Genomic DNA, 27367 nt, shown 5'->3' on the forward strand with positions numbered 1-27367 from the left:
TTAGTTTAAGTCCCATGTTTCAGTGTTCAAGCCATGACTCCAGTGATGTCATAAAAGAGTCTCAGTTAAGAGTCTCAGTGGAAGAGTCTTTTTGAAAGCTCAGGAGAAGCAGTTCCACGCGTAAGTGAAGACCAACAGGATAAAGCACAGCACTAAAATAATAAACAGGAGGCCTGTGTCCATCTACCACAGAGTGTCGGGAGAAACCCCAGGGAGGCCGGTGGACAGTGGGGCAGTAGAGGGTGGAATTCTGCAACCCTCCACAATCGCAGCGCAGCGATTCGGAAAAGGCCACCGTCTGCGAGCACAAGCAGCCAAGCGATTGGTTGGTCATTCCCATAGAGGAAGAGTAGGAGGAGGAGGAGGAGGACCAGCCTTTTCCATACGTGTCGATGGAAAACGAGAAACAAAAAGGCACAGGTATGTGGAACACACCTCTCTTGCGCCGGATGGAAGAGTAACGGGAAACCTCTTAGGACAGGGATTGGGTCAGACCCAATATCAGTAGAACAGAACCAAAGCCCCAGACTCTGTTGCTGAACCCGACCCCAGTGTCTCATGTCTGAACCCCTTCTGCTACATAAATTGCCTATGTTGCTGATGTCTACTCAAGTGCACAAAGTCAAATGACACACTTAACTTCAGGCCCTTTACCATCTCTGGGGGTGTTTGAAGACATGGATTCTGTTCTCCCTCTATCTTCACTTTACTCATCTCTTTCTTCATCTCTCTCTCTCTTTCTCTCTCTCTCTCTCTCTGTCCTTCCATTCTCTACCCTAGCCCATTGTGGATCCCCTCTTCACCGAACCAAAAGCTGACAGGCAAGGGGTGCAAGAAGGAACTCTACATTTTTTTCTTCGTTTCTGGCAAGACAGTGGGCAGTGGCGGTGGTGGTGACTGGCCCTCACACCTCCGTCTGCAGGTCAATGATGTCCTGCCCCACCAGGGGGATGGTGGCGCCCGCCTTCTCCCACTCCACCGCCTGCATCTCCAGGGGCGAGGGCTGCAGGGGCTCAAGGTCCTTGCGCACCCAGGCGGGAGGCGAGTGCTGCTGCGATCTGGGGACACCTTCCCACGGCCGCTCACAGGGCATCTGCTGTTTGTCCTGCAGAAAGAGGTCATAAAGGATTAGTGATTAGCAACTAGCCGTTAGCATGCATCCACACAGACCTATTCCTAGCACAGAGTTCATACTGTTTATAAGCATTACTAAGAAAATGGAATCCTATACTTAAACATATCAATGTATATTTAGTACTCTCCAAATTTCTTAGGCTGATTTAAGAGGTAATCCTAGCTATAAACATTATACAAACAATAGATGTATTTGTCACTGGTCCACTTTAATTCTTAGAATACTTGGCTTTTTTAATGTTTTGTTATGTGCTGCTTAAACTTTGAAGGACCCAATTGTTCAATGTAGCTCAATCAGAAGAAAGCACAAATATGATGGCACTTACGCTGTGGTTAGTTTTATCGCTACCTCCTGAGGACACGCTCCATCTCACAGACTGTGGAAAGGAAAGAGAGAAAGTAATTATTATAATGACCCTTGAAAAAGTGTCTGCCTTTCATTACAATATCAAACACAGGAGTGGGGAGCTAAGGTCTACTCCTATCTACAATAATGATTCTCATTTTCTCAGGGAAGGGCAGAAAAAAAGAATAGTCAAGTGTGAGGAGCGAGGAAGTGTTAGAAGTGAAGATCGGTCTGTTTGCAGTCTGCGTCTGTGGATGCGTTCATGTCCTACTCTGTCACATTGAAATCTTTTAATGAGAAATAAGGATGCTTCCAAATGTATCAAACTGTGCCATGTTGCAGTGATTGTGCAACCTTAAGGAAAGTGATGTGTAAGATGGCCTGATCACTTGTATAGTCTGTAAGTCTATCTATCTATCTATGCCACATCCTTGTTCGCTTGTTTGTTGGAATCTACTCTATATGGTTCTCACCTTGCTATCTGAGGCGGGTGACTCTCTGTCCTTCTCAGCATGATGTAATTTCCTGTTGAGGTCCTGGAACATGTTCTGGTGACGTTTACGTGTGTGCATGATCTTCTACAGAAAACATCAAAGAAGGACAAAAAATACCAGATATTAGCACTGTGAATCTTATTAGGTGCATAATATATCATCTTTCACTATACATTTACTGGAAGAAAGTGAAGGAAAGGAAAGGATATTTACCTCAAAGTCGAGCTCCGCATAGCGTGATTTCTGCCTCTGTAATGGTAGAAAGACAGAAAGAGATGCAAACAACAAGGTTAGTCTTACACCAATCACTTACAGAATACTTAATTAATCATCAATTAATCGATAATTAATTAATAGTAGTAATTAATAGAAAAGTAGGTTTCGCACCGTATCATCCCTCACCTCGAGCGAGCTCATGGACAGTGTGGAGATGGTCTCGCTCTTGGACATCATGGAGTTCATGGAGTCGAAGGTGTCCCCCAGGCTGCTGGTCATGTGCGACTCGCTGGAGATGTTGTGCAGATTCTGGACGGGCGAGTCGTGCTCGGAGTAGGAGACGCTCACGCGGTCAGATGGCAGCATCTTCATTCCGTAGGCAGCTGTCTGGGGCTCGGCGTAGCCTCCACCGCCACTCAGATGGACCAGGCGCGCCTGGGGAAGCTGCTCCACGCTGATGTTGTACTTGCCGCAGCCGGAGAGCTCGTCTTTGGGCTTAGAGCGGAGGGTGGACGTGGTGTTGGGCAGGAGCACATAGCCGCCACTTCCGCTGCCGTCCGGGGAGTTGCCCTCGGCCTGCCCGCGAGCCAGGTCGGCGTCCAGCTGCTTGAAGATCTCGCTGTCGCACACATACACAGGCTTACCGCAGGATGGGTCCAGGCCCATGCTGCCACCGCGCTTGTCGCGTTTCAGGGTCAGCGTGTGGCTGGAGTAGTCAGGCACCGACTGCAGGTGGACCTTGGTGGTAGTGTTAGCGGGGAGGGTGTGGAAGTTGGGGCCCATGGGCAGTTGCATCTGGGGAGGGGCCATCTTCTCCTCAGAGGAGCTCTTCATGCCACCTGGAGTTCCAGAGAGAGAGAGAAAGATTGGGGGGTTAGACGATTTTTGGATATAACACCATCAAGCGCCATCAAGCACGCTGGTATTTTTAGACTACTTTTTGAAGAAATGAGAGCACAGATGTTCTAAGCTGCTTTGATGTAAAAGCTGTTTGATACATGACAAGAGCTTAAAACAGAACAAAATGTTCCAATGTCTCACCTGGTCTGCCAGATTCAGCATCCTTCTCGAAGTCAGACTATAGGAAAAAAACAAAAAAAAAACAAAGGTTAGTGTACAAGTTCATCTTTTAATCTTAAATAAGACTGCAGGCAGATTGCAGACTGAGTTTGGTCATTTGAAGACTCTCACCATGAGCTGAGTGTGTCCGTTTTGAAGGGAGCTGCCAGAGTCACCATTGCCATCATCCTTACGGTCAACCACTCTGCACTTAACAGCCTCCTGGACCTAAGAGAGGTCAGACAATAGAAAACAAAATCAGTTACACACTTTGAAATGCATCTGTTAATGAGGTTACATTTTCTAAAGAGCTTTAAACTTTGTGTTAGCTTGAGAGTTTTTCTTTCCATGCATCTTTGCATACCTCTCTGCGAAGGATGCAGTGAACCATGACGATGATGAAGCCTTCCAGTGAGTCGAAGACGGCGAAGAGGATCTGGAACAGGGCTGAGCGGCGGTCGGTGATAGCGAGCACGGCAGACATCCAGGTGAGGGCCAACAGAGGCAGAACCACACAGGAGCTCCACAGCGATGCCCTGCAGGTCAGGAGTGGTCAGAAACAACAGGTAGGGTTTAAAAACACATCCAACCCTGAAGCTTCAGTGGTCATACTCTTCATACTCTTTTGACAAGCAGAAATCAGTATGTAGGATGCAGGATTTAAGTGTATGCAATCTAAATGGCCATTGGTCGGACAGAGAGAGGGGATCGATATGACGTACCCAGCTCTCTCTTTCAGTTTCACGTCCGTGATGCCATCCTTGGACACAAGCTTGTTGAAGACCAGAATGCCAATCACCATGTTAACCTGAGATGGAAGGGAACAGGAGAAATATGATTAGATATATAATGCTCGCAATGGGCTGCTGAATTACTGAGGGCCTCAGATCTTGTTTTTCAGTCGCTCTGAGAGAGGGTGGAGACAATCCTTACCAGAACAACTGCGGCAGCCGGTCCCACAAACGAATAGAGGAGACCGCCCTCCAAAGACAGCCAGCAACTAAGAGAAAGAGAAGGCACATTATTAGGATTACAAGGGGAAAAAAAAGAGAAAGAAAGAAAATGCATGAGAACATGGATGGAGGAGAGGAGAAAGAGATTCCACTTACTAGTTAACGGTGCCGTATCCCTTCGCCTTGGTGAATCCAACAGACACAGCCACAACCAGTGCAGGCAAACCTGTAGGAGACACGATGAAACTTAAGGAGTAAGTAAGGAGATAAACAAAACAAAGACTCCACAACTTGAGGTCTAAATCCACAGCTTGATGTTTACAGGACTGAGGGGATTGCTGTCTATATCTATGGTTTGAGAGCGTTCCACTCACCCCATCCGAGACACAGGAAGCGCTTGCGGATGATGCGGTTGCGCAGGCGGCCAGTCACGGCCATGTACGACTGCCATGCCTCCGTCAGCACCCAGCAGAACGAGGACAGGAAGAAGAAGTGCAGGAACGCTGCCACCAGGGTGCACACCACCTACAGGAGGAGGAGGAGGAGGAAGAAAGGGAGGAAGAAGAGTGAGAAAGAGATGTGAGCTTCACTGGGGTAGGACCTTTAGTATGGTTAGCAGGCTGAGAGACAACGAAGGAAATCAAGAGAGAAGGTGACGCAGGACGTCCGGGTGGCTGGACATACCTTGTTGCGAGCCTGTGTCTGGCCAATCAGGATGAGGGCGTTGGAGCAAATGATGGACAAGCAGAAGTTGATCAGGATGACAGAACGCTCTGAGCGGATGTACCTGGAGAGAAGGTGGACAGAGAATGTCAGTGGGTGGTCAACATCAGTGCTAGGCAGATTATATATTGTGGATTAAAATCTATATAATCTGCTGGAGCTTCTATAAGAGAACATTTCTTACTTCCAAACGGAGACATAGATGATGATAAGCAGGAGCAGTGTGAGAGAAGAGACTCCACAGCCCACAATCAGAGTCACGGAGGGGAGATATGTTTTGTCCATGTCCTACAGAAAACACAAAGAGACAAAAAAAAAAAAAACGGGTTTAGAAATATCTTTCTCTATGACACACACACACACACACACACACACACACACACATACGCATACACATGCACGCACGCAAACTGAGCCTCTGGGTTGCTATGAAGCGCAGCACTAGCCTGTTCTCCCTGTGGGTAGACAGCTGAATGGCACAAGTAGGCCACAGCTGAGGCAAGGTGACCTGAAGGTTAACGTGTCAGAAAAGATGAAGCGCGGGCGCTGGAGATGTGGCCGTCGAGGTCCACGCCGCCATTTCTCTGCCGATCTTTTGAACCAGCAAATGAGGCGCGACCGACACGGCACATATATCTCGGGGATCTTCTGGTTCATGTGCGGACAAAATCGCCTGAGCTTCCATCTCTCTCTCTCTCTCTCTCTCTCTCTCTCTCTCTCTCTCTCATAAAAATAGATAAGCAAATGCACATATCGCAATGATAAACAGCTAGCCACTCAGCAAAAGGACTAGAGGGGCTTTGGAATGATTGTGCGTGTGGTCAAGAGTGTGCACCGTAGGCTTATAAAATTACAAAGAGTGTGAATCATTTGTTGAGCTTGAGTTTGTGTCATGAATTTTGATGTGTTTGGGACTGTGTGTGTGTGTGTGTGTGTGTGTGTGTGTGTGTGTGTGTGTGTGTTGTGCACTGTGTCTAATGGGTGAAGTGGACAGGTGGGTCATTCTCACCTCTGCATTAATCAGCGGTGCTGTGTGACAGCAGCTAAACGCCCTCCCCCGTGCCAACGGGCATGTCTAGGTGATGCCCCACGCTCCACCTACCCTCTCTCTGCCCATGCCAGCCCTGCTGTGGTGCCAATGGTGTGTGTGTGTATGTGTGTGTGTGTGTGTGGGGGGGTTCTGCCCCTGACCCCACCCCCTCTAATCCCCCCACTGCCTCACCAGCCTCCCCCACAGCAGATAATTAGCTGGGTTCGCAGCCAAGCACTGTTTCCTGGCAGAGACGGCAGGCTCATTTAGCGCCTGCGATTAAGACAAATTTGTATCATGGCACTGGCCGCCTAGGTGCTACCATGGGCTGCCACCGGGGGCTAAAGGAGAATAGATTGTTGCCTGTCCACCAGGGGTCGGATGGATCAATACCACTCCAATGGGGCATGTGTTATAGCCCTCTATATTAAAGAGTTATAACAACTGAATCGATAAGATGTTCAGCTAATTTTTTTTTTCATGAGCTAGTTGTAGTGATTCTGTATTTAACAAAGTTATTCTGTATAAAAACTAATTTGATTGGGTTGTTTACTAATTTGATATTAAGTTCAGCAGGTGACTGGGGACAGAGGTGGGAAACTGGCAAATGCTGCCATCTCTTGTCTCCAAAACAGCAAACAAACAAACAAGCGAAAGACAAAACCAAAACAGGGATTCATTTAAGTCCTTCTGATGCATTCCCATCCAAAAGACGAGAGAAAAGAAAAAAAAAACAGATGGCGGTGGCGAGTGTGAGGGAAAAACAGACTTCTCGTTTGCGTTTTAATAGGACCGGAGAGACTGTTGTAGGAACGGTGTTTGTGTGACTGTGTGTGTGTGTGAGAGAGACGGAGAGGTACGGAGCGAGAGAGACGATGAGATCCTGTTGGGCTTGTCTATCCGTCTGGCCTGATACCATTGGCTCGTGCTAACGAACGAAAATCAAGCCTTTGTGACCCAGATAGGAGTCTCGTTTTTGCCCTTGAAAAGACACAATGTTATTTTTTTTTGCTGTCTCTCTCCTCCCCGAAACTGAAAATCAGGGCAGTAGAAAAAGGGCCACTGAGACAATTAAGTGAGCGCTTCAGTTTCTGGGGATTGATTACCTAGTATGGACGACTTAAATGAGGGGGCCGCTGGTCAAGGGCATTGGAAGGACTCAGAGAGAGGGTCATTCCAGCTTGACCACACGCCAGAGTCGTTTGTTTCGTTTGTACGTCGGTGCAAAAGCCTGGCCTAGGAAGTAGACCACAGCAGAAGAGCGGGGGGCGAGAAACACTGCAGTGTCTAGTCTGAGTATTTCTCTCTCTCTCTTTCTCTCTCTGTGTCTAGCCCTCTTCTCTCTCTCTTTCCATTGCTCTCTCTCTCTCCCAGCGCTCTCTCTCTCTCTCTCTCTCTCTCTCTCTCGTTATTCTGTTCTCTCATCCTCTCACAGTTTGCAGGCGAACAGTATTGAAAATGTCTATAGCACACATCAAAGCATTTTTTCAGGGGCTGCTTGTGTGGGTATGAGAGAAAGTGTGTGTGTGTGTGTGTGTGTGTGTGTGTGTGTGTGTGTTGCGAAGGAGGGGGCATTTCCCCATTGGCTAGTCAGCTTTGCATTAGCTGTGCGAGACAAGATGCTGCCTCGAGTGTGATAGTGAGAGCGAGAATGCGGAATGAGGGGGGGGGGGGGGGCACTAATGTGGAATTCTTAGATATTGGCAGACTTTATGGGAACGATTGGTGCAGCGAGATCTTGTCAGTTGAAAGGGAAGGGGATGGGGGATGAGGAGGAGGGTGGGCTGAGGAGAGGAGACAGTGGGGGCGCCGTGGCCGAGACAAATCGAATCACCGACAGCAACAACAACAACAGGTCTGAGGATGGACAATGCGCAGACGGAGTCGCCATGCCGACTGGCAGAGTCTGCTGTGCAGCACCACTTTGCCGTTTCTGGCACATAGAGGGCTGCCATGGATAAACCTTATGGGTCAGTGTGGGCATAACACACTCACTCGAAACCAGGTCCCTCTCTCGGTCCTCTCTCTCTCCCTCTCTGTTTCTTCTGCAGCCTTGCCACAGGCATGTAGGGTACAATCAAATGCACTGTTGCTCTTTCTTCCTCTCTAAGCATGCATGAGTACTGGCCGCCAGTTTTTTATCTGCAGTAGCAAACTCTAAAGTGTGGAGGGAATGGGCAAAGTTTTTTTTTTTCTTTCTTTTTACCTGGAGGGTAGTAGGTATTAGATAGGGAAGAGAGATGGAGTGGGGGGGGGGGGGGGGGCGTTGAGATGAGGAGGGAGTTATTTTTCCTTCCGATCTCACAGTCACACAAACGGAGCTCGCGCTGCGGATGCCGTTGCCAGGGCAACTGGCGAGCAGAATGCTTCAGAGGCAGTTTCCAATCAAATAATGACTGATGCAAACGCAGAAACATTACTGTATTTGTTGAGACGTTGCCAAATGGCAAAAGGCTATAGACTTAAGATGATTAGAATCATCCGTCTTCACCAGAGAGTAAACCCTGACAAAAAGTCCAGCATCAAAGCGTTGTTTAAACGTTCATTTCGATATTTTGTAACAATTGGCTTAATTGTTTTAACAATAATGCACAGTATTCAAGCAATATCGAAAAAATACAATACAATAATACAATAAAAGCAGGTGTAAGGAGAGAGAATGTTCAGGTTGATTGTCATTCTTAAATGCGAATATTACAACCGCTATCAATATAAAATTATGTATAATGATGCCTGTCGCTGTTTGAACATTTGCCTAAATGCATGGAAACAAACGTTTCAATTTAGGCTACAACGGTACAGAAACACATAGCCTACGTGTGTTTTCTCAATTAAAAACTGCCTCCGGTTTGTACCGCATACACACATGTAGCTTATGTGTCAGACAAACATTTACATCAAAATCATGTATTAACATGTAATGTCTGCAGTCGGTCGAAAATGCAATCGAACGTATCATATACATACGTTTTGCACACTGTCAATTGAAAAATACATATATTATTTGTCTCCCTATAACATTCATTGGTAACGCGATCAAGACCATAGCCTATGGAATGATACCTGCACACTATCAGACAAAGACGGAGACAGAACGACATCAGAGTAAGGACAAAAACAGCTTTAAACGAACGTTTTCTCTCCAAAGTCATTACACATACATTCACATTGTCAAAAAAAGACAGATATATCAATAGACGACTTACCACATCAGGATTTGGCCGCGCTAAAATGGCGAAGGTGGAGAGTCCGTCACACACGCATTTGGTTCTGAACGAGTCGAGGGGCTGCGCTCTGCAGTTTCGTGGAGACCACGAGCCGAGCAGAGAGAGGCTGCACAGGGAAGAGGAGCAAAGCGAAGAACGGGTTGTGAGACAGGAGAAATTTCTCAGAAAATGTCTCAAATTGCTCAGTCCCCGAGGTTTCTCACACAGAGAACTCGTGCAAAGAACTCGGAGGGTGGGCGCCAGTGATTTATGCGTGTCAGTGCACACTCGGTTTATGGGCAAATCAACGTACTTTCATAATTTCTTTAATGTACACCTAGCTGGTATGCCTGAAACCCATCGTTGAACATCTTGATTAACAAACTATATTCTGCTAAACAAATTTTGCCTTAATAAGCTACTGTGTTTCTTTTTTATTTGGCCATCTGACTGTAGTCATCTTAAAAGTTCTTCACAAGGCTATGCACATATAGACTAAGGGGGAAAGACTTTAGTAGATTAAAGTTTGCTTTCTGTAAACAATACGTTTGTCTGTAATTATGTCCCATGGGCACTTTGCATCTGCATGGACAATTGAAGGTTCAAGGGGACCGAATATTTATCACACATTCAGCCAACATCTAAAGCTCCTCTTGGACCATTAGCATATTGTTGCAGGGCATTTTGGTAAACCAAGGGCTTCGCTTGACCTGGATTTTTGAGTGATCCCCTCAACCCTCTCTACAATGTCTGGGTATAGTCATTAGCCAGCCATGAGTCACAGCATTTGCATGATCATCAACTGCCTGGTTCTTGCCTAAGGGGCATCTGCATGTGTAAAAAGTCAATCATATTCCACTGCTTCCAATGTATTCAGTGGCCCTAACCTCCCAGTTCCCCTGCATAATCACTTGGGGAAACATAAGACATTTGAATATACAGTAGGCTAGAACTATGAGTCTTGAAAAAATAGTTTGGTGAGAGACCTCAGCGACTCAGATAGATAAACACAGGGTGATGGAAATGCATGAAATAAACAAACCGCTCCAATCTCAACACCCACGTCCTTTCTTTGCATCTGTCTATCTGTCTGCCTGTCTGTCTGTCTGCCTGTCTGCCTGCTTGACTGAGTGTCTTCTTCCCACACTTTCTTGTCCTCCACTCATGGTTAGAAAATGGACTTGTTCCATCAGCACGTTGACAGCTCTCCTACTCATGACACATGGTGGCCTAATAAAAAAAAAGTCATCTAGTGTGGCATTGGGAAGCAGATGCCATCTCGCGTAGCCTGCTCTAACGGACGCTAGTCTCTGGGCAGCGAGCCGTTGCCCTGGGAAGTGTGGCGGAGAGTGGGAAGTGACAGAGAGAGAGAGAGAGAGAGAGAGAGAGAGAGGAAAGTGTGATGATAGAAATAGAACCAAGAGGGATTCATCTCAGAGCAGTTCAAACTCCCACTACTCTGGCCTGGTCCAGAGCAAGAGGCTCAATCCAGACCTCCACCCAACCCTGCCTGCCCTCCACCCTGCCTGCCCTCCACCGTGACTGCACTCCATCCTGCCTGCACTCCATCCTGCCCCAGCTGGGGGTTTGCAATGGAACTGGTACTGCCAGATCCGTTGTGGAAAAGAGGAAATGAGGTCACGCTGAAGTATTAGGAGTGTGGCGGCCGTGCTCTGGGATTGTGGGGCAGCAGTGGAACCCCAAGCTGCCACTGGATAGTGTGTTTGCTAATTAAACTCTGCTCTGCTAGCCTAGTGAGGTTCCCTTTATCCCTGTCAGGGTGGGGCCCTAGTCTTCGCAAAGTCAATCACTTCCCAGCTCAAGGGTAAGGCACGAGTAGGGACTCGAGAACCAGTCTGGAAGTTCTGTCTCTGTCTCTCTATTCCTCTCTCTTTGGCCAAAATGTTTTCCGCCAACACACAATACAAAAAAAAAAAAAAAAAAACGGATGGCCAAGATCACTGCTCACTTCTCCCGCCAAACTCGTCTCGTGGCTGGGCACATCCATCACGTCTGTTAGCCAAAGCCGAATTTAATTTGGCTGTGATGGCCCGCCCTCCTGAAAGAGTCTTGCGCTAATTAGATTTGCTGTGCCTGCTCTTTGTTTTGGGGCTGTGGCGTGCCAGGTCGCGGTGAAAAGGGCCGCCTCTATCTGAACTCCTTATCTCGCCTTGGTGCTCGGGAGGCTACAAATCTATATACATGCAAATGATGCAGCTGCACCGCGTTTGGAGTGCTGCTTTCCTGTTCATGAGGGTGTGTGTGTGTTTGTGTGTCTCTGTGTGTGTGTGTGTGTCTATGTGTGTCTGTGTGTGCCGTATGCCAACTTGTGTTTGTCTTCATTTCTTCATGTGCTTGATCCTCTTAAAAATACATAAGACTATTTCTGAGTGTTCCTCTGAAACATTTGCCCTGCTCTTCCCCAACACACACACACACCTGAATAATACACCTGTGTCTCACCTTTCCTGGCACCTTGTGTGCCTCTTACAGGTTCTTATGCAACCTGTTTAGTGTGAATTCTGCTCGCAGGGAGGAGGAGGGGGGGGGGGGGGCAAAAGAAGGACTTGGATGTCATGGAGCATTAGCACATGGTAGTAGGAGAGAGTCCCAGACGGTGTCAGTGCCCTGGGTCTGCCTCATAGGCACTGGGAAGACTTGCTGCCAACTGGCCCCCTAACACTTAACTGCCAAACATGGATCAGCTATTCCATGTGGATGGTCTGCCCTCAATTGTGGACTAAGAAGGACAGAATGACTACAAGGATGTAGTGACCGTAGAACGGACAAAGACAAGTGAAGTAGTGTTAATACTCACGCTTCACTCTCGTCCCAGGAGATGCATGTTTCATTGATTGTGCCCTGTTGAGGGAGAAAGAGAAAGAGAAAGAGAGAGGGAGGGGGAGAGAGAAAGAGAGAGAGAGAGATTCAGAGGGTCAGATTCTGTGCAGTGGAACATGTAGGACAATCAACGGTTGTGGGCGGAACATTATGTTCTAAGTGGTGCACTAACACACTAAGCAGCCCAGTCAACACGCTAACAGCAAAACATTTGCATGCACGCCTTTTAAACACTACACGGCTCACAGTCACTAATCGCCTACAGCCCCACTGTCTGTCTGTTAATGAGACCTTTCACCAAAGACCCCTCAGGGAGGCCATTAAACTGCCTTCCTCCTTGAGGTAAGTAGGGGGAGAAATCAATGCCACCATTTTGCTCTGAATGCAGTTAAAATGACAGGCTGTTGCATTGACAACAAGCTGCTTGTGAGGCGTGCTTGGTAACTTACGTTGTACAGGTGAGGGAACTCAATCTCGACGGGAGAGGACAGGAGACCTGGGTCAGGCTTCACGATAACAGTGACCACCTTGGAGTTCAGCAGTGTGGTATTGCTAAGGGGATGGAAAGAACACAGGGCTGTTTTTAGCATAAAGAGAGAGAGGGACAGAGAGAGAGAGAGAGGGGGGGGGGGGGGTATTATGTCCTATGAGTGAGAGTCAACCTGAATCTAAAAGTGACCTTTAATCTCAGGGGCTCCCAAGAACGAAACAACACACAATTGATGGAAGACAGATAATATGTTTCCTGCTGGGCAGTAAAGCAATGCCTTTGTCTTATCAGTGCTAGGCTAGGACATTGCTAGGACATCGCCTAGGCTCCCTCAGGTGTGCACCAGAGGACATTGGGCAGTCTTGTCTGTACTGTGGCAGCTCTGTGAGCTCACATGGTCAGCTGTTTACATAGAGACTCTTACCTCTGCAGAGACAGCATCACTCCCAGATTGCGGTAGAGAACGATTCCGGTAACAAAAGAGGATGTGTCTTCCTCATCTGAAAGACATATACACATATACATATGAGGATGATACTACAGGAAGAATGTATACTTAGTATGCATGTAATATAGGTGTGTATGTTTATGAGAATGTGAGCTATAGTATCTACAGTTGTGTGTGAGTGTGTCAATACACGAGTGACCCTCACCAGGCACATCAAAGGTCAGAGCGTTGCGTGTGACAGTGATCTTCTCCTCGGAGTTCCTGACCCACTCGGTCATCCCCCTCCAGCCCTTCGTGGGGAACGTGATATCTGAGGACATGGCTTTGGGTCTCTTCTGGATGCTCAGCTCTGCAGGGGAGGAACGAGTGATGAAGAATAAATAAATGAATGAAAAACAAAATCATACAAAACATGATAAAGGGTCTTCTTAGAGGAAATGCATGTTTGGAGAAAGACCCCTGAGTAAATTGTATACAGTGTAGTTAGGGGATGTTTGTCTTTTTGATCTGTGCCTTGACTATTACTGGCTTTGGAAGAGTGGGAGTATTGGAGCTTTGGCATACTGTGCATCACCATCCTTCAAGATGAGGGTGGTGTTAAAGGTTTCACTTTGGTTTCACACACATCATCTTCACACTGAAACAGTGTTCTCTCTCTCTCCATCTCTCTCTGTACCTCCATCTCTCTCTCTTTTCTCTCTCTCTCTCTAGTGGTGTTGTGGCTGAGAATATGTGCTCTCACACTGCAGGTGAGAACTTTGGTCTGAACTTAACCTTGGGAACTGGAGTGTGTGTGTGTGTGTGTTGGAGAAGCTACTATGACACTTTACACCCCCCCCCCCCCCCCCCCCACACACCTGAAGGTTCCTAAGCTTTGAGAAGTATATTTTAGCAGGGCAGCAGGTCAAAGGCGAATAAGCCTCACCTATGTTTTCGGTGACCTCATAGATGTCCTGGAATCCCTTCATCTGTGTACCGATCAGATCCACAAACTCCTCCACCAGACGGAAGAACTCCTTAGTGCTGGCCCCCACCTGTAAGAATTGAGATTATTCATGAGAGTGATCATTGGCTGTATAAACAACGAGGCATAAGCAATTAACTTCTGCAAACTTGATTACACCCTGACAGCTGCTATTTATCTATGCTAAAGTTATGGAGCGTTAGTCACAATAACAGAAAACAAAATGATCACTTAAGGCTACTGACGCAGAACTGACGTGTTTCTTGCAGCTCTCACACACAATACACTTGTTAAAATCCTATTAGGATTCCCTCCCCCTAAACCACTAAGAATATCCAACATAGCGGTCACATGTTAGTACAGCCTTGAAGATTGTCCGAGGCTCCATAAAAGGAGTGCCTGTTGATTCATAGTTCTTTTTTCCTCCTCGGATAGAGGGAGAGAGACAGAGAGAGAGAGAGAGAGAGAGAGAGAGAAGCAGGAGGGAGTGAGTGACTGTGTGTGTATGTGTGAGTGGAATCTCGTGCGTTGCCTCTGACGCAAAGCGGCGACAGCGTGGGCGAGGTGAGTGTGTTTGTGTGTGTGTGTGTGTGTGTTTGTGTGTGTGTGTGTGTGTGTGTGCGCATCAGTGCTGTGATGCTGTGTGCTAATGTTCTTTAACAAGTGTCGTGGTTCGTGGGTGTCTTCAGCAGACACACAGATTGGTGAGTAGGTGTTGTGAATGATTCTCCCCTTCACTCACTCACACACTCACTCTCTTTTTCTCTCTCTCTCTTTCCCTCCCTCTCTATCTGTTGTGACTTAACCCCAGGCTCTATGATTGCAACCCTGCTTCAACTGGCTGTACCAAATTATAACGCATCTACTACCGGTCTGTTCTGTACGAAGGCACATGTTTACAAGTGCTTTTTGAAGTCAGCTACATTTTGAAGGCTTGGTCGCACTGACAGCTTTGACCTGACATTACAACAGTTTCTCAAAATAATACTCCTCACAAAAATAGATATTCCTCTAAGGATGTGTTAATCCAAAGACTGTCTTCATGATTACACAAGGGCTGACGGAGCTTTTTTTTTAAAGTAGCTCTATTCAGAGTGGTCCACGTGAGTTGTCTGGGACCAGCGGAAGTGAGAATTGGGACTCACTAGCTCTTTTGTGTAAAACCTGAACACACACACACACACGCACACACACACACACACACACACACACACACACACACACACACACACACACACAGTACATAAACACAAACTAACCATTTGCATTTCTTCCCATTTCTCGCGATGTTCCTCCTTCAGTAAGTTGCTGATTGTCTGAGCATAGTTCTGATGATGCAAAATGTTAAGAATGAATGAAACGCTCATAATATGCTGCACATGTCAAAATAAAATATACTGAAAGACATCCTGAATAACCTGAATACATTTCACACAAAACAAAATGTCTGGCTGTGTCTTGTTACCTCTACATCTGCGTGTCTGACACTGTAGCCATCTCTTCTGAAGATGTGGGTGGTGTTCTTGAGGATTTCCATTGAGGCCAGCAGATCTCCACTGTACTTGGAGCCCTGGTCGGTTGTAGTTTTCAGCTTCAGGATCACGTTAGACACACCATCCTCAATAAGGCCTTGCTGCGCCTTGGCCAAATGTTCGCGGGACTGCAGGAATAAATGGGATCAATTTTCTTCAACATACAATCTTGTAATGATGCAATTAGTACTTGGAACCAGGGCAGGAAGGCTCACCAGGGTCTGGATGTCCTGGTACTCTTTGGAGACACACTTCACATGAGTAGGACTCTCCCAGTAGGCAAGACCAATGGCATCCATGGTGCATCGGCGAAGGATCACACCTGTGGACAAAAGACAACCACTGTCATCTAACCAAGTCGTTCAAATAATACTATATATGAAATGCTGATAGGTTGTCCAGAGTGGAGGGATGATATTGTCTTAAGTTTACCTGTCGCATCAGAGGGGCAAGGTACAGCAGCAAAGTCGCCAGCAGCGGTCCTCTTCCAAATCATATTGCCAAAGTTGTCCTCATCGCAGATCTCATGGGGTTCTGCAAGGGCCAGATACCGGACTATTTAGTTTTGCCTCTCAGTTGAAAGTCAGATTCAAATGAATGGAGAAACAATTGAGGGGAAAAAAACGGCATAAGATGCGGCACTGACCTGGGCACCGTTTCTCACTGCAGCGTTTGGACTCAGCTCTTGAGCCAGGGCAGGGTTCTCCACCGAAGAAAGGCCCCTCACAGTTCCTCTGCCTCTCCATGATGCCACCACCACAGGTCTTAGAACAGGAGCTCCAGGAAGTCCAGGGCAGCCAGCGTCCGTCAACTAGATCATCCAAAGAGAGACCACACAGCTCCTATCACCTGACCTAAACATCTTTTAATCTAGTGGCTACTATTGGAACACTCCAGTGAAGTGTTGGTACTTGTGAACAACATGCTCTAAGGATTTTCTATTTTTATTTTATTTTTGTGGGGGGGGCCTTACCTGGGCAGTCCCTGAGAAAACAGTTGCTGGTCTCCTTCCAGTCACCACGGCATTCAGCACCACCGTATGAGGGGCCGTTGCACTCGCGAATCCTCTGCATGGTCCCGTTGGAGCAGGAGGCTGAGCAGGTACTCCAAGCTGACCAGTCGTTCCAGGAGCCATCAACTGAAGAGGGAAGACAGAGAGAAAATAAATGACGTTGCTTCTTAGGTGCTGCAGAAGCTTCAGCCACCATTATCTCAGCTGCGCGCACACACATACACACACACACACTTACACACAGTCAGGCAGCAGGTGTTTCTACTGTCTTGAGTGGCCATCAGCCTCTTACAGATAAAGGGACTCTTTATCCTCTCTTGAACACTATTGATGGCCTTATGCATCCCTGAGGTTAAAAAGACCTTCTTCAAAGACAATGTCTCTTTGGAGGAATATGCATCTATACTTAATGTGGTGGACGCCTTGCTTGGTAGGGGTTATTCCTAAGCAACTACACAACCTTTTTGATTTTCGAATGAGCTACAAGATACTTGAAATGCCTTGAAGTCTCTGCCTTGTTGCCTTTCATGAGATACTTCACCCTTTTGGTGTTAAATGGGGCGGTACAAAGGGTGAGGCGGAAGGCTTTTTGAACAAAAGGGAGGAAATGATCTTTGAGTTAAATCGCTGGGTTGTCATCATGCACACATGGAATCAGTGGCTATAAAAACAAACATGAGAAAAATCTGACGCAGAGGAAAATGGAATGCGTGTGTGTGTGTGTGTGTGAGAGAGAGAGAGAGACAGGGTTTGATTTTTCTCGGACTCCTCCAGCCACAAAGGACCCCGAAGTTAATTAGGAGTCTCTGGAGTCCATCGGCTTCAAACGCACCCCGAGTTCCAGCTCATTAGCTGAGCCCTTCAGCCCGGCCAGCAGGCAGGAACCGTTATTTCCTCTCTGCCACGGCCTGGCCCTCTCTGTTAATGGGGATGGATAGAGAGTGCTACTTGACTGTTAAAAGTCCCACTTCAAAATGCATCCGCTGTCTGATTCATCTCTGTGTATGACACTGAGACTGGATGTTTTAAAACATAAATATTATTATAAAGATTATGTTTGTGTAATAGGTTTGAGTGTGCATGAGACTTTGAGTCTTGCAAATGGAATAGGCGATGCAATACAGTGATAGAAAGGTTGGTGAGTTGGTTAATTCTGATTTCTTTTGCCTTTAAGTGGCAATACCTGTGGTACACATTGCCATCTGGTGGCCAATCTAACAAACTGCAGTTTAAGTCCATGTCTCATTCACACAGACAATGCATTGCAAATAAAGGCAAGAGTAGGATAACAAAAGTTGATCACTTACATAAACTTTCAAATGCTTTGCCGTCTTTCATAAATAACTTAAGGTGTGATTTCACTTTTGTATGGCTTTTTCATAAATCCTACATGAGTCAGACAGAATGCACTGACTCAGACAGCGTTAATCTTGATGCTATTGACTGTGCACCTTTAAAAATGTGGGTACCTACCATAAAAGCAGTGACTAACACTGCCAAGTGCCCACTGAATTCTCCCAACCACCCCCACCACACACACACACACACACATACAAAATAAAAAAAACAATATTTTCTCTCGAGGCAAATGGATGACTCACACGTCCACAACTGACACAAAGGCTATTTAGAATGACACCTAGTATTGTGATCCAGAGAGAGAGAGAAAAAGAGAGAGCGAGCATCGTACTTCACCTTACAGTGATATAGGGGCTGCAATTTGACCTTTATCATTTTTGTATTGAACTTTTCAACTCACCTGGGCAGACGGCGATGTTGCAGAACTTGGTCTGTTTGACTGGACCACGGCAAGGCTCACCACCATTCTTGGGCTGCTTGCAGGTGCGCATGCGATCACGGTAGCCGCGGCCGCAGGTGGACGAGCACAGACTCCAGGGTGCCCACTCATCCCAAGCTCCATGAACTGTGGAGAGAGAGAAAGAGAGAGAGCGCAAGACCTGTTACTGCTTGAAACTTTTTTTTCCCTTTAAATTGTATTACTATTAACTTCATGTTGTGCTTTGAGGATTCTGCTGTGTGTTACAATCAAGCCAACAGAGCCTCTTTGAAATTCAGCATTTAGAGACATTTTGTACTTAATTATTAGAGAGTATTTAGTTACAATGCCTAAAGCAGCAACAGGGACTACTAATCTTTAGCTGACCACAGCTGGTGTCTCTAAAGGTCAGTGTCCCAGTGTCGGGCCTTTACTTACTGGGGCAGGAGACGGTGTTGTTGCAGGGTCGGTTCTCACGGAGGGGTCCAGTGCACTGGGTGCCATAGGCTGAAGTGCCACAGATACGAGTACGGCTCTGCCAGCCCTCACTACAGGTCACTGAGCACGCAGTCCATGGGGACCACTCGTCCTGTGTGCCATCACCTTCACACACACACAAACAGAGAAATCATTATAATGTGCTCTTTAGAGGGTAAAATAGGTGGGACTATGAGACTTTGAGCACCAGTCTTGACTGGGGAGCGTCTTAGCTAATGAGCTCACCATTCTGGGGTGCCGTGCTTCCGTACTGAGAGATCTCTCCATCACGCTTCTGGCTGACCATGGAGCGCAGGCCTTGGCTTCTCTGGCGGGCTTGACCTGTGCAGAGGATTATACCGATTACCTTCAGCCTCATTCAGTTGCAACTGCATATATTGATATCTACATGTATTCATTTAGCAGACACTTTTTTATATAATATATTCTTTAAGTATTTGAGACGCTTTAATGGCAGGTTAAGTTAGCAGTGGAAAGGGGTGCAAACAAGACCCATAAAAGCCTATATTGGGTGGGGTTGGAGGGGAAGGGGGAGGGTCTCACCAATGCAGGGCTGGGGGTTGCAGGCACGTCCCTCCTCGACCACTCCCACACAGACACCGTCCTCGGGCTGGCAAGCTCGGCTGCGCACCTGGACTCCACCTCCACACTCAGTGCTGCACTCGGACCAGCGTCCCCAGCCACTCCAGCCCTCTGCAGGACACAAAGGGAATTGCAGCTTTGATGAACACAGATCTTCCCACTAATGTTACTCTACCCCCCAATGGGTTTCATATGAACATACATTACATGATTGGACAACGCATAAAAAAAAAACATTTAGTTGAGCTGTTTTTGCCATAGGTAGAATAGATAAAAGTGAACATTACTTTAACTGCAGCACTGATTGAGTTTTCATTGCTGGCCTCTAGTGGTCATCTGAGAGAACTACCTACAGGTCTATTGAGACCTTTGCAGACTCTGTCTGCGGCAGAGCTTTTACACAGCCTCCAATATGTCACCTACGGCCCCCCTGAATGCTCTCTAACTGTTACCATTCTGTGGGTGAGTCTAAGCACACTGGGTTTCTTTGGATAGAGTTCATCAAAGCCCATTTCAGGTTCTCCAAAGGGAGCCTATTGACTGTGTGCCAAGGAGAGGCGGGGGGGGAAGAGAGACGAGGTGAAACAGCATCGTCGCTCTCACCCAACAGGGGGAAAGAAAAAAGTAGAATAAAGTCAGTCTCGCCACAGACCGAGCTTGTTTTTGAAATTAAGGCAGTTTGTCTTTGTTTTGGGCGCACGCTCTCTCTCTCTCTTGCTTTTCATCTCCTATGCGGCGCCAGAGACCGAGAGTGGTGTGTGCCCCCTCGCCCCGGCGAGGTAACCATGGTAACCACAAGTGCTCGGCATCGATTTCCTCTGCCGACTAACTGCGAGCGCTTTGTGAAGAGCATCTCTGCCTGCCTCAGACGAGATTGATTGCCGAGCACGCATTCAGAATTGTGTGAAAAGGACTGCTTATTCAAACCTACAGAGTTGCTGAGTGGTGGTGTGTGTGTGTGTGTGTGTGTGTGGTGGGGGTGAAAAGTCCCTTGCTTCTGCACCCACTCCACACAGTAAATTAACTGATTATGATTCTGAGACGTTCCGGGGGCAGGTTGTGCTGTGTAATCCCCTGCAGATGTGTGTCTGGAGAACAACACCTGAGCGGCCCGCGCATGACATGCTCCGGCAACAATCAAAAGGAGAGTTCAGGAGAGCGCTTGGACCCCTGTGGTGGGGAAGCACCCAGCTGCTTAATGAGGGGCGCAAATGAACAAGTAAACAATACTCTTCAAAACACACATACACACACACACACAGATCTGAGCCTAGTGTTTGTACTCACTCATGATCTCGGCATCGCGACCGTTGTCTCTCAGGGTGGGCGCGCACTTCTCTCCTCTGTAGCAGCCGCTGGACCTCCTCTTGGGCGTCTCCCAGCACTGGCACGGGGTGGCCATGATGCCGCAGGGGTTGCTGTGGGTGCTGGTCGCCAGGCAACTCTCCAGCCACTGGCAGAGCATCTGACAGGCGGGCATGCTGGGGTTCCTCTTGCCCACGACCAGGAACTCGATCTTGAACTCGTCGCCCTTCTTCTCGTCCTGGTCCTGCTGCTGCTGCTGGGGCTGTTCGGTGGCGAGGGCAGCGGCGGCGGCAATCATCTCCAGCTGACCGGGCTTGGGCAGAGTTTTGCGGAACTGCAGGAACTGCTTGCTGGACTCCAGGTAGGCCACGGAGGTGGAGGCGTCACACAGGCGGACCACTTCGTCGAAGCTCTCCATGCCCAGGAAGGTGCGCGAGGTCTCCAGGAAGGAGTCGTACTGGAAGGTGCGCACCTGGCGGGGCAGGCAGACCTCGGTGGGCTTGGTGATCTTCATGAAGACGGTGTAGCGGCGGGGGTCCGGGTTCTGGAGGGTCCAGGAGCACGGCGCCGATGGGAGGATGTTGTCGGAGGTCATGACGCCAAAGAAGCGGTTCTGTTCCACTCTACCGCAGGTGGGGACAGCGGCTGCGGCAGCAGCAGCGATGGCAGATTTCGAGGAGGACGAGGAGGCGGCGGCAGCGACGGTCAAGGAGGCCGAGGCGGACGAGGAAGAGATGGAGGCGGAGGCCGGGCCCGATAGCGTGCCCGCACTCACACCCCCCAACACCAGGACGGCCAGGACCAGGCCTAACACCGACAGGACACTTCGCTCCATCGCTGCGATGGTCGTCATGACGACGGAGGGATGGATCGTTGAGCTGAACTCTGCTTCCTCTCTCCTTTCTGTCTCACTCTCCGGTTAGCTTGACAGGTGGGTACTCTTAAGCGCTTCTCTAAAGGGACCAAATGGAGGCTTCTCCGCTCCCTGGACTTTGGATGGAGGGTTGTTGTCTTCTCTTAGGACAGCCTGAAAGACATGCCCAGGTGACAGAACGATCTGTTGGATTCAACACACACAAGAGAAACACAACAGAGAATTAGCCTGGGAGAAAGGGAAAGAGAGAGAGAGAGAGAGAGAGAAAAGACACACTTGCACAAGTTAGCCCAACTTAATCAAAGCACTCTTCATTATTATCATTAGCGAATGTGAAAGGGACAAACGAAAAGGACGATTCCTGGTAAACATAATCATCATCAGTTGGCCTCAGGTGCTGGCATTAGCAATGTTCTGCTGAGACACGGCTCACCCCCCACTGCTCACATCCCCCTTCTTCAGCTACTGCAGGTTCACATGGGCTTATTGTATGCACTGATTACTGTAGCTGGATGGGAGGCTGGCAGCAGGGAGGAAGAGGGAGAGAAAGAGAGAGAGAGAGAGAGAGGGGGTAATAATGCTCTTGGGGACTGCAATTAGGCAGCTCTTTTGCTCAGCTCCGATATGCTCTAGTCTACTTGTCTCTCCTCGTCCCCCCACCTCCCTCCACAACTCAGCGTTCTGTTGGCCTCCCACGCTGCTGCGTCAATGCCAGGCTTGTCAAGTGGCAGAAGCTTACACGCATTCACTTAAGGCCCCCCACCACCTCCTTCTCTCGGCAGGCATGTGGCCTTTGCTTAGGATGCTTGACTTCTGAGCAGCCTGGTAGCCATGGAGATGCAGAGCCACAGACCTGTCTGTCTCCCAACTCCTAATCTGCTGGATTAGCTCTGTGAAGTGGAGGGATACTGGACCCCCCCACACACCAATATCACAATTAATTGGAGTGATAGTGTGAGAAAATGGATATGGAAAGGTTGAGTGATTTAAAAAAAAATGTTTTGAGTGGAATTGCAAAGTAGCGTTTAGTTTTCTTTCACTCTCTCTCTAGCTCTCCTCTCTCTTTCTCTCTTTCTTCCTCTCTCTCTCCCTCTGTCTTTCAGCGTCCCAGATTGCGTTAAGGAGCCTGGCCGCTCGTCAAAAGCTCCATTGAGCCGCGACTGAACAGGGGGTCTGTTACTGAGCGACTGAGCAGGGGGCAGCTGTGGGGCACTTACAGAGCCGTGGAGGCCATCACAGCCTCCGTTCCCACGGCACCCAGCTACACGTGAGCGTGTGTGTGTGTGTGTGTGTGTGTGTGTGTGTGTTTGCACTAACCGTGAGCCCCCCCCCCACCTCCCCACAGGGCTTCTGTCCAGTCACATCCACAAACAACCCAATCTGGCCTCGGGTACGAGGCAAGCGACATTAGCATCCTTGCTGCACATAGCTGGCTTGGCAGCGCAACTGTTGATGAGGCAGCACATACTGTAAGCCCTACGCTGGAGCAACTCAGGGAGAGAAGCATCGCTCGGAGACTGGGCTGTCACTACTGAGCAAAATTGCTCTGTCATAAAACATGCAGTAAAGCAAGCAGTCTTTTCCTAAAGAAATGGGCTTTTAAGTGAATATGCCTTAATTGCCCATTGAGATGCTAAAGGAAAGGTCATTTTCAGATCACCAGTATTAGAATCAATTCGTAATCAATAGGAGATCAGCTTACTAATTAGGATCAGGAACCTAAAGCAACAGTCGGCTATGGATGCGCAGACACATTTGCAATCTGTGACTGTAACTTCTGCTTCATTCTTTCCCTCTGCTCTGTCTCAGAACATTTACCTATGTTGCTCTCCGTTTCTGTTAGCCACTCTCTCCCCTCCCCATCCCTCTCTCTCTCCCTTTCTCTCTCTCTCCCCTCCCCATCCTCTCTCTCTCCCTCTCTCACCCCTCCCATCAGCGCCGGAAGTGCACCGAGAGTACTTTTCAATAGGCGGCAGAGTGAACTCAGAAAGTTCTCGTTCTCACATGGAAAGCTTTCCTCCCTCTCTCTCTTTCCCTCCCTCCCTCCCTCTCTTTCCCTCCCTCCCTCCCTCCAATCCTCTCTTCCTCCCTCCCTCTCTCCATTCCTCTCTTCCTCCCTCCCTCTCTCCATTCCTTTCCATCCACCCTCCCTCTCAGCTGATAGAAATGGGTGGTTATGGAAACATCTGTTGTTTTTCCTGCAGACTTACACATGAAAAGCCAAATAGAGAGGCAAAGGGGGAAAGATGATTTACCCACAGATACACTACCCCTCCAGGTGTTTGCTCAAAGCCATCTCGTGAAACGTGAAAATGGCATCAGCATTTTGATCAACTACCTTACATAAGGTTATGCTTGCCAATGTCTCCGGCTTCAAAATATTCAATATTTTCTTGTTTCCTCTGCATTTTACATGACATCTAAAAATGCAGATTATGCATGACCATATTGCACATGCATGGCAGGCTGTTGCTAAGCCTTATATCTGTGGAAAGGAGAAAATAATGTGTGAATGCGAGCTAAAGAAATCTTGGCTTGGAATGACCAACAGCGAACAGTGAGAGGCTGTCGAGTTCAGCTGTAGCCGTGGAAACCGCTCCTGTGTGAGTGTGAGTGTTATCTCACCCACACAACTACATTGGCAAGTGACGTCCGTTATTGCGCACGAAAGCCTTTCTGCTTCTCCTCACACCCCGTGTTCTGTCAAGCTAGTTGCGTTATAAAAAATAAAAAACACTATTATGTATGCTTGTTCCGTGCCGTTTACTAATGTCCATCTCTGTTCTCTTAAGCTTGAGAGATCCCTACTGCATTTTGGGCTCTCTCTTCCACATTCCTGCAGATCAGCACATTAATGGAACAGCAGTAGGGACTTGGCCACGAGTCTGCCAGTTGGGATTTTAAGGTTGGGACTCACAGTTCTGCCCTGCAGCAAATAACAGACAAAACCATGAATAAGAAAACAAAAGAAACACAATTCAATGTTGTTTTGCTTCTCTGGACTCTCCTCACATCATTCCCATATCCATAGGGCTTACTTACTTTCTTTGGATTGTGCTGACTGAGGCACAGAGTGAAAACAAAAGTACACTTTACCTGTCCCCTAAAGCTCTCCATTAAAGAACAAAAATGCACACGCACAACAAAGTGCACAACACACTTTCTCTCCTCCCTACTACTTTCCATCTGTTTCACACACACACACACAGCACTGCAGCCACACACACACACACACACACACACACACACACAGACACAGCACTGCAGCCACACACACACACACACACACACACACACACACACACACAGCACTGCAGCCACACACACACACACACACACACACACACACACACAGACACAGCACTGCAGCCACACACACACACACACACACACACACACACACACAGCACTGCAGCCACACACACACACACGCATGCATTCTGCATGTCAATGCGATTAAGGCAACACATTTCACAGCAGCTGCGAACTGTGCAGTGCTTCTTGTTAGATTCAGGCGGTGGAGTGGAGTGCATGCTTTTGGCAGTTAACTTAGCGTTGCTCTTTCTTATCAATAGTGGAGGCCCCCGGTTTTACACAGTGGTGGCACACAACAGAGACTTTGACCTGAAAGGGGACATAAAATTGTAGCAACTCCCCAAACTAATTAGGACCTTAATGAATGGCGTGCCCCAGAAACAAAGTGTGGTCCGACTCTCAGTCTGCACACAAAGCACTGAATAGATTGGGCAGCACCAAACAAGTTCCCACATTATTCTGCCTTCACTTCCAAACACCGTCAGTCTAAGATACCAAATAGTAGTGTGCTTTTGAGGCTGGCACGGCACTGGTTCTTGTATACTTAAGATCCATTTGGTTGCTGAGGAAACAGCTCCATGCGTGTGGTTTTGTGTGCCTGTGTGGTCGGGAGTCAGGTGGCGCACATAGAGGCAGAACAGGAAAAGATGCCAAAACAAAAGTGGGCATAGTGAGCGGGCATACGCTTGCCATGCTTGCCTCTTTGTGCACACGATTTGTCCGCTGGCAGCTCTAACAGATCTACATCATTTCTAAACCTTAGCTATTTGTCTGTGGCTATGGATTATTCAATGACTCTGTCAATCATGATAACAATTAAAGCATAGACAGACAAACAAAAAACAAAGTCCAAGTGCTTCTTGCACAAACACGGACACGGTGCAATGGTCTTAAAACACGCTAGCATTGCCAAGCGTTTTGGGGCATTAACAGCATTGCAAAAAATGTAAAGCTATCAAAGCGACCCAGTTGCTGAGTCCGTATAATAATGAGGTGAAGCTTTGATGGGTAAGCGCGGAAAGTTTTGGCTCCGTTACCTGTTGATTCAGGGCCAAAAACAGCATGGTGAAATGCAGTGTTACTGTGCAGATAAAACCCGGTTGGCAGCAGTCTTTGTTATATCTAATTCAATTTCATCAAATGCATTCAAAGGTGTTTCGGTATATTTCAATCATTGTGCATTGGTCAGTGGCTCAACTTAAACTGATCAATTGGGCTATGGTTTGCACAGGCATGTCATGTCATCTTTTTCTTTCAGATAGCTTCTAGCTACTGAGTCATTTATATGCAGTATGTTGGCTATATTCTAGTGACGAATCTGGTATCAAAATATGGCGATCGAAGCACCGTTGATCCAGTCATTGCACATCCTCAATGGTCCAGATTAAAACGCAACAAACTTGCCTGTGAAGGTGAATCATAGCATTCAAATCCATCAGTTCAGCTCACATTTGTGCATCCTTAATACGTCGCAGAGCAATTAAAAGCTTTTGATATGCTTGAGGTAGCCTATCCCAAATCCATGAAGATCCGAACAGCAATACGTGGATGCTATCACCATTCGCAGCAGTTCAGTACCACGGACAGCGACACACACGTGTAAGCACACAGATAGCATCACTCTTCTCAAGTCTAAAACTCCACACAGAAGAGCTAGATAGCTAGATTCTGTATCCATTCAGCAATTGCTTGCAATGGATAGGCTTTACAGCAATACTCTTTTACAGCAAACACATGAAGCACTTACACTTATAATGTAGGCAAGCAAAGCCACTTACCGTTAAAGTTGTGATCGCTGTTCCGTATACTTCTAGTGCATTCGCTCCATCCAAATGTCGAAAGGCGATGAATTCCTTGCGCTTGATAGTTGAAAAGAAACTTTCCGAGTCTTCAATGTGCCGTCGCGGCACAACTTGAAGAGGGAACTTCACGAGCAGACGGGAAAGCTTAAGGAAAGCTTAAAGAGACAAAGCTTAAAGAGACAAAGTCCAAAATCTTGCTTTAACAGACCGATTCCAAGTTTCAGTGCACTCTACTTCCACAAGCAAAAACGGATAAGTTCAGCGACTCTGACCAAACTCCAAAGAGTTTACTACCAACTTTTCTAAATAGCTATGTCCAGTGAGACTGGATTTAGCCAAGGGCCGAATTGTAGCGGAGCTCCAACAGTATTGCGATAGGTAGCTGAAAAGCTGTCTTTCGGCGTTCGTTGATGGTTGCTCCACAATTTGTTGGTACTTTTACTCCCGGCTTCGGAGTCTTCTTGCTTGTGGTCTTTGCACTGCAAGTGGTTTCAGTCTCAGTGTGCCTCGTGGCCTCCTCGCCGAGGTATTTATTCAACCCCGCCCCTCCCTCGCGAAAGTCGGAGTCAGTGCGTGGATCACACACCGAAGTGAATGAGACAGCGCAAAGAGGGGAGGGAGCGAGGGGAAGGGGGGGGGGGGGGTACTTTGTATGTGTATGAGTGTGCGTATGAGAGCGCGAGAGAAAAATCGAGAGGGGAGGGCGAAGGGAGGGAGATACAGAGGCACAGCTACACAAGGTACACGCCAAACTACGCAGATGAAC

At 47.7% G+C, this 27367-nt stretch overlaps 1 protein-coding gene across 2 annotated transcripts; it reads right to left on the minus strand.

Annotated features, from left to right (window-relative positions):
- Window positions 1–27088, minus strand: LOC121696085 (adhesion G protein-coupled receptor B1-like). 2 transcript variants are annotated; one of them, XM_042077409.1, is made up of 32 exons: window positions 26578–27088; window positions 20593–21667; window positions 19267–19416; window positions 18949–19044; window positions 18664–18828; window positions 18208–18372; window positions 16410–16574; window positions 16083–16247; window positions 15869–15970; window positions 15652–15758; window positions 15370–15564; window positions 15164–15232; window positions 13866–13974; window positions 13146–13289; window positions 12917–12992; window positions 12452–12554; window positions 11980–12023; window positions 9162–9288; window positions 5110–5213; window positions 4887–4989; window positions 4577–4727; window positions 4359–4428; window positions 4183–4249; window positions 3972–4057; window positions 3614–3785; window positions 3382–3477; window positions 3232–3268; window positions 2377–3029; window positions 2188–2223; window positions 1954–2058; window positions 1461–1511; window positions 1–1105 (listed from the first exon to the last, which is right to left on the minus strand). In XM_042077409.1, the coding sequence occupies exons 2-32, from the start codon at window positions 21461–21463 to the stop codon at window positions 905–907; spliced, it is 4785 nt and encodes a 1594-aa protein (XP_041933343.1). In that variant the 5' UTR covers window positions 21464–21667; window positions 26578–27088; the 3' UTR covers window positions 1–904. The 2 variants fall into 2 exon arrangements, with proteins under 2 accessions (XP_041933343.1, XP_041933342.1); XM_042077408.1 differs by having other exon boundaries at window positions 2362–3029.
- Between the last annotated feature and the right edge of the window lie 279 nt (window positions 27089–27367).

Source organism: Alosa sapidissima, chromosome 21 (assembly GCF_018492685.1).
Source record: "Alosa sapidissima isolate fAloSap1 chromosome 21, fAloSap1.pri, whole genome shotgun sequence".
In the NCBI taxonomy this organism is placed as follows: Eukaryota; Metazoa; Chordata; class Actinopteri; order Clupeiformes; family Clupeidae; genus Alosa; species Alosa sapidissima.

Excerpts from the sequence above, each read along its gene's own strand:
- LOC121696085 (XM_042077408.1), bottom strand. The coding sequence starts at position 21,463 with ATGACGACCATCGCAGCGATGGAGCGAAGTGTCCTGTCGGTGTTAGGC. Across the intron at positions 15,233-15,369 it reads TCAGACACGCAGATGTAGAG|AACTATGCTCAGACAATCAG; the intron begins GTAACAAGACAC and ends TTGCATCATCAG. Across the intron at positions 4,728-4,886 it reads AGACACAGGCTCGCAACAAG|GTGGTGTGCACCCTGGTGGC; the intron begins GTATGTCCAGCC and ends CTCCTCCTGTAG.